At 46.3% G+C, this 10,118-nt stretch overlaps 1 protein-coding gene across 6 annotated transcripts in view; it reads right to left on the reverse strand.

Moving 5' to 3' along the window:
• The window catches only part of ZNF236 (zinc finger protein 236), a 102,742-nt gene extending 94,798 nt beyond the window's left edge, over positions 1-7,944 (reverse strand). For 5 of the 6 annotated variants that reach the window (XM_060170383.1, XM_060170386.1, XM_060170385.1 and 2 more), the window contains exon 1: positions 7,637-7,944. In XM_060170383.1, the coding sequence (XP_060026366.1) occupies positions 7,637-7,691 (55 nt within the window). In that variant the 5' untranslated portion in view covers positions 7,692-7,944. Of the gene's footprint in view, positions 1-5,664; positions 5,729-7,636 lie in introns of those variants that run through there. The other variant, XM_060170384.1, reaches the window with a different exon arrangement.
• Between the last annotated feature and the right edge of the window lie 2,174 nt (positions 7,945-10,118).

Raw genomic sequence — 10,118 nt, forward strand, 5'->3', positions numbered from 1 at the left:
TAAGAAATTGAATAGGCAGAAACCAAAAAACAATGGAAGAGAACTGAATGCAAAAACAATTCTTCACCTCCATAGTCACCTGATTTACAACAAAGGTGATACTACAGTACAACAAAGGATGATCTTTCCAATAAATAGTGCAGATTAATTAGACATCCACATGTAAAAAGCCTTGACCTTTCCACCAGAAACAAAAATCAATTTTGGTTGGTGTATCAATCTAAAGGTGAGAAGTAAAACAATAAAGCTTCTAGATGAAAATGTCTTCATGATTATAATTGTCAAAAATTACTTAAACAGGTCCCAAAAGTACTACGCATAAAGGAAAGGACTGATAAATTGGACAACATTAAGGTTAAAAACTTCTTTCATGAAAAGATTATCCTTGAAAGAGTGAACATGAAAGTACAAAGAACTCAAGTGCAGTATACATAAAGAACTCCTACGGATCAATACTGAAAATACATGTTAACTCTTCACCAAAAATATACAGATGACAAGCATATGAGAAGATGCTCAAGATCGTAAGTCATAAGGGAAATGCAAACTAAAACGATGAGATACCCAATAACACACACCGATTAGAAGGGCTACAAGTACAAAATAATCAATAACACCAAATGCTGACAAGGATGCAGAACAACAGCAACTCCCATTCATTGCTTGTGAGAACACAAAAGGGTGCAGCCACCGTGGAGAGGTCTGGCAATCTCTCACAAAGCTGTTTATAGTCTCACCGTCTGATCTAGCAATCATGCTCCTTGGCATTTACTCAAATGAGCTGAAATCTCATGCCCTCACAAAAACCTGCACATGAATGTATACACCAATTTTATTCATAATTACCAAAAAAACTGGAAGCAACCAAGATGTCCTTCAAAATGTAAACAAATATACTGTGGTACATCCATATAATGAATATTATTCGGCAATAAAAAGAAAGGAGCTATATCAAGCCATCAAGAGACATGGAGACGTGTAAAATGCACACTGCTTAGTAAAACGCAGTCTGAGAAGGCTACATGCTATATGATTCCAACTATATGCCGTTCTGGAGCAGGCAAAGCTATGAAGACAGTGAATCCTAATGTAAGCTATAGACTTTGTTTATAATAATGAATCAAAATAGGTTCATTCGCTAAAACAAGACATTAATAACGGGAGGCTGTGAGGAGATAAATAAGGAGTACAGTATACAGGAACTCCAAACTATCGGCTGAACTCTGAGCAAGCCTAAAAACTGCTCTAAAAAGTCTACTAACTAAAGACAAACAAACATCCAACTCAGTAGAAAAATGGGAAAAGACTTAAGAGCTTCACGAAAGAGAACAAATGCTTAATAAACATAAAACCCTTATTAGCACAGACCTGCAAATTAAAAATCAAAATGAGATAACACTACACATATCAGGAGGGCTAAAATATTAAAAGGACAGACAATGCCAAGTGCAAAGAGAGTGATAAGGCAAAGACTACAGAGCAAATGGAAGGTTAATCCCCTACTGGTGGGAGAGTAAACTGGTACACTCACTCACCACTGCCCACCATGACCCAGAAATGCATAAAGGTTCCCAGCAGCACTTATTTGTAATAACCCCAAACTGGAAACAACCCAAATATCTATAGTAGAAAGGATAAATTAAATGATAGTATGTTCATACAACAGAATACTATATACCTATGAAAAACGAACCGATTTCTGCTATATAATAGGGAGGATAACCTCATAAAAACAAATATTGAATGAATGAAGCCAGAAAGAAATGGGTACATACTATGAACTCAATTTAGTTCAAAAACAGCTAAACCTAATCTACGGTATCAAAAGAGGACAGTGGGGGTCAGCAGGTAATAGAGAGAACAAGGGGAACTTTTAAGGTACTGCTAATGTTCTGGTTACATATGAAAATTCATGAAGCTTTTCACTTAAAATCTACGCACTTTTCTACATTGATGTTCTATTCAATTAAATTAGTCACCTAAATACAATAATAAAGGAGTTTCAAAAAACACATTTCTGGCTTCTCCTGAAAAAAAATCATTAGCTGTGGCAATAATTAAATGGAGCAAAGTAGGAGCCGGCCCCTGTGGAAAAAATAGGAACTCCAATTCTCCGAAACCCCAGAGCCAGCTATCAACTGCTATCACCTACTACCTTTAACTGCCTCGCTAGTTTGCATTAGTGTCTGACCTACAGACAACTGAGGTTTTGAATTCAGTTAAAGAATTGAGGTATTAAGAGAGCACAGTCTGTTCCTGCAGTTTATTAGATTACATACATTTTTCATTTTAACCCAGAAAAGCAACAGGTTTCACGTTTGCTGAGAGAAATGCTAGAGAAAGGCACCTCGGAGCCCCAGCTCCCTCCCTCCCTCCTTCCCAGCAGAGTGGCCTCAGCCTGGACCACACAGTGGAATCTCCTGTGAGCTCTAAAAGCCGTGATGCCCAGGTCCCACCATAGGCTCAGATGTCACCGGATGAGGCCCGGTCATCGAGAGCTTTAAAAGCTCCCCACATGACTCCATAATGCGCTCCAAGGGTGAACACCGCCACCGGAGGTCTTGCTGCGATATTTCACGTGAGAGAATTCTAAAACAAAAAAGAAGTTTGAAAAATGTTGCTCATTCCTTGAGCACTGCCTTTGCGTATGGAGACAATGTAAAAACGCTGATATACATTAAGCATTTTAGAACTGCTGAATTGACTCTATCTAATGAAGAATTAGGTTTACTATGGTTTTCCCAGGCTAGGTTTGTGTCAAAGACCAAGATCTTGAACCCATGTTAACTCACTACTTGATTCCAGGATCATAAAATCTTTAGATTTTGTGTCTTATCTAATCACACTTTCTTCAAAATACTAAACACTCTGAGTTTCTGTCTACCTGAAAAGTTCGATTATGGAGAGTACAGCTTGCTCCTTTCTGAAGAAATCTTTTCATCCTTCAATATCTGATATTGATAGAAAGTAATTATTTTAAGCAGAATCTATCTCCCCTTAACTGTTACCCACCAATGACACCTAGTTTTGCCAGGGAAGCAGAGTCCCCTTAAAGCCTCAGAGCACTTCCCCTACTGCCCTGTAAGAAGTTCAAGCTCTACTTCTGTTAGCTATGCTAGCAGTCTCCGCCCCTTGAAGGAAGAGTACAGAGTTACTGAATTCATCGGAGAAAATCTAAAATGGCCTGAATTGGTAATCTGAGCAAGAACGGAATTGTTTATTCCTTTGGCTCAAGGTCTGCCTGCCTCAGCTCTCTGGAAATGAAGTATTAACAAATATCCCTTCAACAGAAAACAGAAACTTAGCAGGAGACCAACTAAAGGTTCAAGCTAGGCAGAAAAGGTTTGCACCATTCTACTGGAAAAACAGAAGCCACACAAGATCCCAAAATGTAGTTTCCATCCAGATCACATTACGGCTTATTAAGAGTAAACTAAAATAACAATGATAAAAAAAAAAACCCTATCTCACTCATCTTTATATTCCCAGGACAGTGCCAGGCACAAAGGTGAGTGCTCAACAAACACTCCCCCATCAATTTATGTAACAGATGAGGCTGACTTCTTTACTTATGTCCTAAAGCTAATTATTACTTTAAGACACGTTTTTATGCTACTGACAAGGGATTAATCTCCAAAATATACAAACAGCTCATACAGCTTAATATCAAAAAAACATACAACGCAATCAAAAAATGGTCAGAAGACCTAAATAGACATTTCTCCAAAGAAGACATAGAGATAGCCAACAGGCACGTGAAAAGATGCTCAATATCGCTAATGATCAGAGAAACGCAAATCGAAACTACAATGAGGTATCACCTCACACTAGTCAGAACAGCCATCATCAAAAAGTCTACAAATAACAAATGCTGGAGAGGGTGTGGAGAAAAGGGAACCCTCCTACACTGTTGGTGGGAATGTAAATTGATACAGCCACTATGGGAAACAGTATGGACATTCCTTAGAAAATTAAAAACAGAGTTGCTATATGATCCTGCAATCCCACTTCCGGGCATGTATCCGGGGAAACTCTAATTCGAAAAGATACATTCACCCCAATGTTCAGAGCAGTTCTAGTCACAATAGCCAGGACATGGAAGCAACCTAAATGTCCATCAACAGAGGAATGGATAAAGATGTGGTACATATATACAACGGAATATTACTCAGCCACAAAAAAAAGAATGAAAGAATGCCATCTGCAGCAACGTGGATGGACCAAGAGATTATCATACTAAGTGAAGTAAGTTAGAGAAAGACAAATATCACATGATATCATTTATATGTAGAATCTAAAAAAAAAAAATGATACAAATGAACGCATTTACAAAAGAGAAATAGACTCACATACCTAGAAAACAAACTTATGGTTACCAAAGGGGATTGGGGGTGAGGGGGAGGGAGAAACTAGAAGTTTGAGATTAACATATTCACACTACTATATATAAAACAGATAAACAACAAGGACCTACTGTATAGCAGTAGGGAATAGGGAACTCCACTCGATACCTTATAATAACCTATAGTGGAAAAGAATCTGGAAAAGAATATATGCATATGTATAACGATCACTTTGCTAAGTTGCATTTAAAAAAAAAGGAAATGTTTTTGAGCAGACCTCCTCCTCCTCATTTCTGGAGGTTTCAGTTTTGACATCATTTTCCTTGGGAAGCCTAGACCACCAGTGACTGTTACCTGCTGCCATAAAGAGTGTTCCTGCCGTCAGAGGACACACACCGTCCTGAGACCCAAGGCAGAGACCTCGTCTCTCTTCTTAAACTCTGCACCCTCAGCCCCTAACACAGTGCCCACCTACGACAAGAAGTGCTTCAAAATGCTTGCTGAAGAAATGAATTAACCCACATGTAGGGCTTTATAGTTATGAGGGCAGAGCAATGCAATGGACCTTTTGGACTCAAAGGCAGATTCAAATCCAACTCTGACACTTACTAGCTGAGTAGACCTTCCATATCACTTAACCTCTCTGAGCCTCATTTCCCCTATAAAAATATAGGGGAAATATAGGTGTTGTGTAAAAATCCCCACCTCCTACCTTCCATGTTTTTCTTAGAATAAAATTCATAATGAGTGACACAAAAAAACAAGCAAAATAATTTCAGATTATGAGAAACATTAAAATCATAATTAAAATCGTAAACTGTTAGAGCAACAGTCCCCAAACCTTTTGGTTTCAGAACCCCTTGATATTCTTAAACATCACGGAGGACCCCAAAGACCTTAACTTTCTACAGGTTATACCTACTGACAGCTGCCCTACTAGAAATTAAAACTAAGCAACTTTCCAAACGCTTATTCACTGAAAAATAAATCTAGTCCATGTTAACATAAATGCACATTTTTGTGTAAAACATACTCTCCAAAAACATAGTAAGAGGAGTTTTCACTTTTGTACATCTTTTCAAGGTCTCCTTTAACAGAAGACAGGTGGATGCTCATATCTGCTTCTGCTTTCTCTCTGTTGCAATACGTTGTTTTGAGTGAAATACATGAATATAGCGCTGCCTCACAGGGTTGGGTGTCGCCACCACGGCTCCTGCTGAAGAGTCAGCAGTTTCACCCTTAATGGCCTGTGTATGATTAGTGCAATTGTTAACCAAGTGAAAAAGCCCAACGGACTTAGTATCACTACAAGAATATTTACCTTGCAGATGCCTGAAACTGTCTCCAGAACTCCCAGGGGTCCATGAACCAACTCTGAGAACCACTGTGGTAGAGAATGACTGGTCTAAGGCAGGGAAAGCAACTTTCAGAAGGGTCTGAGGAAGGAGGCCTCTCTCGGGAAGCTGAAGCCCAGAATGAGCAAGGGGTGGCTTCTCAGAATAGGGAGCAGCAAAGGCCCTGAGGCAGAAACAAACGTGGCCTCGTCCAGGAACAAAGGACTGAGGGCAAGGAAAGAGAAAGGAGAGTCAGACGCAGGCCAGATCAGGCAGGGTCCTGCAAGGAGTGGGACTGTAAGTTAAAGGGATGAAGGATCCTCTGCAGAGTTCTAATCAGGGTGTGGCCACCTTATTTACATTTGAAAGAGATGCCTCAGGCTGACAGGTGATGGAGACCAGCAGAGACCAGTCAGAAGGCTCCCACAGAGGCCCGCCTCGCAGTCACACTGGAGAGAGAGGGAGGGAGTAGGGCCGACTGAAAACACGCCTCTGAGGGCGAAGCTACAAAATTATGAAACGCCTTGGGGAGGAAGGGAAAGAATTATTTTTCAGTTTGGGGCCTGAAAAAGCAGGTGAACGGTGATGCCATTTGGTCAGACGGGAAAGACTGGGGGAAGAAGAGGTCGCAGCCGTATTGCAATGTAAACTTCACATTCTTTCTCTACCCTAAGCCTTTTGCAAGTGACTAAGAACTGCGGGACACTGCACTTTATTTTTTTGCATAAATCATATTAACGAGAAAAAAATTAACACTGACCAAAATAAGGCCCGATCAGGGTGCGAGGCCTTTAAGACCTCCTTCCAGACACCATCAGCCACTAACGAGAACTCTAGCAGCCACTAGGCAACTACAAACGTGCACACCTGGACTGTTCTCCAGCGACACCTCTCCAGCGGAAACTCGCGGGCGCTGCAGCCCGGTTCCCATGCCCGTGAACTTCAGCAACTGCAGTAAGAGCACTGCCAACGCCGCTAAGCTTACACCTAGCCTCTCCTCCTCTCTTCCCAAACGCCGCAGCGGCAAAATGGAACGGACGCAACGGCCTTCCTTTCCAGACACGTCCTCTTTCTCTTCCGAAATCCGGAGCGCCCGCCCGCCTGGGTCCCGAGCCTCAGGGGAGGGTGACGCTGGGCCACCGAGCCCGGGGCCGGAAGACGGTGCACCTGGACACGAGCCCCGCACGGTCTCGGCCCCCGTGTCACCGCGGGGGGACCCGCTCCCGAGCCCCCCGCGGGCGTCCCCCCGGGGCCGTGGCAGCTCGCGGTCGGGCCGGGCCCGCCACCCCGGGGATGCACACCGGGCCGGCGCCTTCTCGTCAGAAAGACCTCCCACGACCTGCGGCAGCCGGGCCGGGAGGGCGGCGGGCGGGGGAGCGGGAGGAAGGTGGCGGGCGGGGGAGCGGGAGGAAGGTGGCGGGCGGGGGAGCGGGAGGAAGGTGGCGGGCGGGGGAGCGGGAGGAAGGTGGCGGGCGGGGGAGCGGGAGGAAGGTGGCGGGCGGGGGAGCGGGAGGAAGGTGGCGGGCGGGGGAGCGGGAGGAAGACGCCGAGGACGGGGGAGGAGGACGGGGTGTGGAGGGGGGAGGAGGAACGGGGGGGGAGGAGAAGAGAGAGTAGAGGAGAGAGAGGAGGAGGAGGGCGGCGGCGCGCGCCTCGCCCCCGGCCCCGCCGCCCGCCCGCGCGGCCCAGGAAAGTAGGCCCAGCCCGGCGGAGGGGCCGGCCGCGCCGCGCCGGTATCATTCCGCCCGCACCCTGCGACCCAGCAGTCGGGCGGCGGCGGCGGCGGTGGTGACGGTGGCGGCGGCGGAGCACCCACCCCGGCCCGGACCCGGCCTCCGGTCTCCAACCCCAGCCCGCTCCGCCGCCCCCGGCCCGGCCCGCTCCCGGCGCCCTCCGCACCGCATCGGGGGACTATATTCGCGCGGAGCGGCACAGCGCGGCCGGGCCGGGGCCGCTTACCGGTGTCGCCGCGCGCCTTGCTCTCCTTGGGCTTCGGGGGGCGGCCCCGCGGCATCGTCGGCGGCGGCGGCCCACCCCTCGGCCGCACACACACTCACACACATACACTCGGCGGAGCGCGCACGCGCGGGGACCGGACGCGGGGGCGCGGCGCGCACCCGGCCGAGCGGCGGAGGCGGGCGGAGCGGCTCAAGCGGACGCCGAGTCCCGGCCGAGCGCCCGCGGGCCTCACGGGGGGAAGGCGCCCAAGCGAACGAACGGGAGAGCTCGAACCCCGCCAACTTCGGCGGGTTCCATGGCCCAGCGGGCCGTGTTCGGGGCGTTGAAGGCGGGCGCGCGGTGGGGGCTGGGAGCGGCGCCGTGCGCATGCGCGGTCGGCCGTTCGGGCCTGGGCGGACGGAGGGCGAGCGGCCGCGGTCACCTAGCGGCGGCGCCTCCCGAGGTGTTGGGTAGCCGAAGTCAACGCAGCCGGTAAGGCCGTCGGGAAAGTAAGTAGGAAAGGTGTCCTTGTAACGGGCCGAGGTGGTGAGAAGGAGCTTTCCAGGTGGAGTCAGGTAAAAGAAACAACCCAGCCACGGGTCCTTCCTGTGCCGCGTGCGTAGTCTGCGTCCTGTGTGTGTATATGCTCGTGTAATTCCAGGAAAATTGGGCGCTCCATCTCCCCGGGTTGCTTCCGGAAGGCCTTTGAGAGCATCCCTGTGAAAACCACAGGGGCAAAAAGGCTGGGAGCCTAAATTTACCCAAAACATCGACCTTGGACTGAGGAGGACCCACCCAGAAGTCACTTATGTTCCTATCCTCTGATGTAATGCATTAAAATTTACAATTTCAAATGTGTCCATCTGTTATTTTTGTTGTTGTTGCCCATACTGACTTAACCCAAAGCCCGAACAGGAACATGACGGCAGAGTGTTAGGTGAGGTCAAACAAAGCCAAAAGAAAGTAGTCTAACATCGTCTTAGTATCCTCAGAAAAATTAATGCAAAGCCATAAATAATGACCACCAACTGCACGCAGGGTATTATGAGGGAATACAAAGGTTAACAAGACAATCTGTCCCCCCGAAAAACTTGGAACCATGGGGCAAGAAACACAAAACTAGTCAAAAATCCACAGAGAACTTTGAGAAGGACAAGGTTAATTATAGTTAGAAAAGTAAATACAAAAGACCCCTCTCTTAACTGAAACTTAGTAAGTGGTTGGGTGCTAACAGATGGTAAAGGGTTTTCTACCTGGAGGCAACAGGTGAAGAAGGAGGTAAAGTAGGAAAAACTAAAATGAGTCTTATCTGTTAGGGGTTTTATATACATCCAATTCCTGAAAAAACTAAACATGTTCAGGTTATTCAACCTCCCGACATCAGGCAGCCAGTGGATGGCAGATGGGATTTAGCAATGAACATTTCCTGTTCTTTAACTTCTTAGCATGTTTTAGTGCCTTACATAAAATACTTCTAATCCGTACAACATTCCTTCAAGGTACTCTTTTAGGAATGAGATTCAGAGAGGTTAAGGAATTTGCTTAAGGCTACATAGCCTGTAAGCAAATCCAAGACGCAAACCAAATCTGCTTACCTGTTAACCCCATGCTCCTAGTTGCATCACAGCAGAAGTCTACGTTAAGTTTAGACAAAATATGACAGGGGCTTCCCTGGTGGCGCAGTGATTGAGAGTCCGCCTGCCAATGTAGGGGACACGGGTTCGTGCCCCGGTCCGGGAAGATCCCACATGCCGCGGAGCAGCTGGGCCCGTGAGCCATGGCCGCTGAGCCTGCGTGTCCGGAGCCTGTGCTCCGCAACGGGAGAGGCCACAGAGGCCACAGAGGTGAGAGGCCCGCGTAACGCAAAAATAAAATATGTATATATATATATATATATATATATGACAGTACTACCATATGCATGTTAGGGCTGGAGTACCTTGTAAGGCTGAGAAAATGGAGACAGATAATAATCCTTGGTCATTTATAAATCAGTTTGGATGATGGTGATGTGTTTGTGAATGTATACCCTATTTTGTTCTGAAAAGATTTGAAGCAATTTATATCAGGGGAAAAACATGAGGAAGTCAGGACAATGGAAACAATAGAAAAAGTGAGTCAGCACCCAAACTAATGAAATGCTTATAAAAAGCAAATAGGAAATCAAACTCCAGGTTTCTTAGCCCAAGCAGAAAAGTAGACATGATTAGTTACAAGATCCTCACTTACTCCATGAAAGAGAACTGCACCTCCATCACTGTACCCGCTATGTAGTTCCGTAGGTTTCTTTCTTCATCATACATGTATACCTACACATATCTGCAGAGACGTTTTGACTTCTTCCCTTCTGGTTTGGATGACTTTTATTTCTTTTTCTCTTTTTTTCTGGCAAGGACTTTCCAGTGCAATGCTGAATAGAAGTGAGCGTGGGCACCCTTGTCTTGTACCTTGTACCTAGTCATAGTGGGAAAGCTTTGAACGTTTCACCACGAGTAAGATGTTA

This window comes from Lagenorhynchus albirostris, chromosome 14 (genome assembly GCF_949774975.1).
Source record: "Lagenorhynchus albirostris chromosome 14, mLagAlb1.1, whole genome shotgun sequence".
NCBI classification, from domain to species: Eukaryota; Metazoa; Chordata; class Mammalia; order Artiodactyla; family Delphinidae; genus Lagenorhynchus; species Lagenorhynchus albirostris.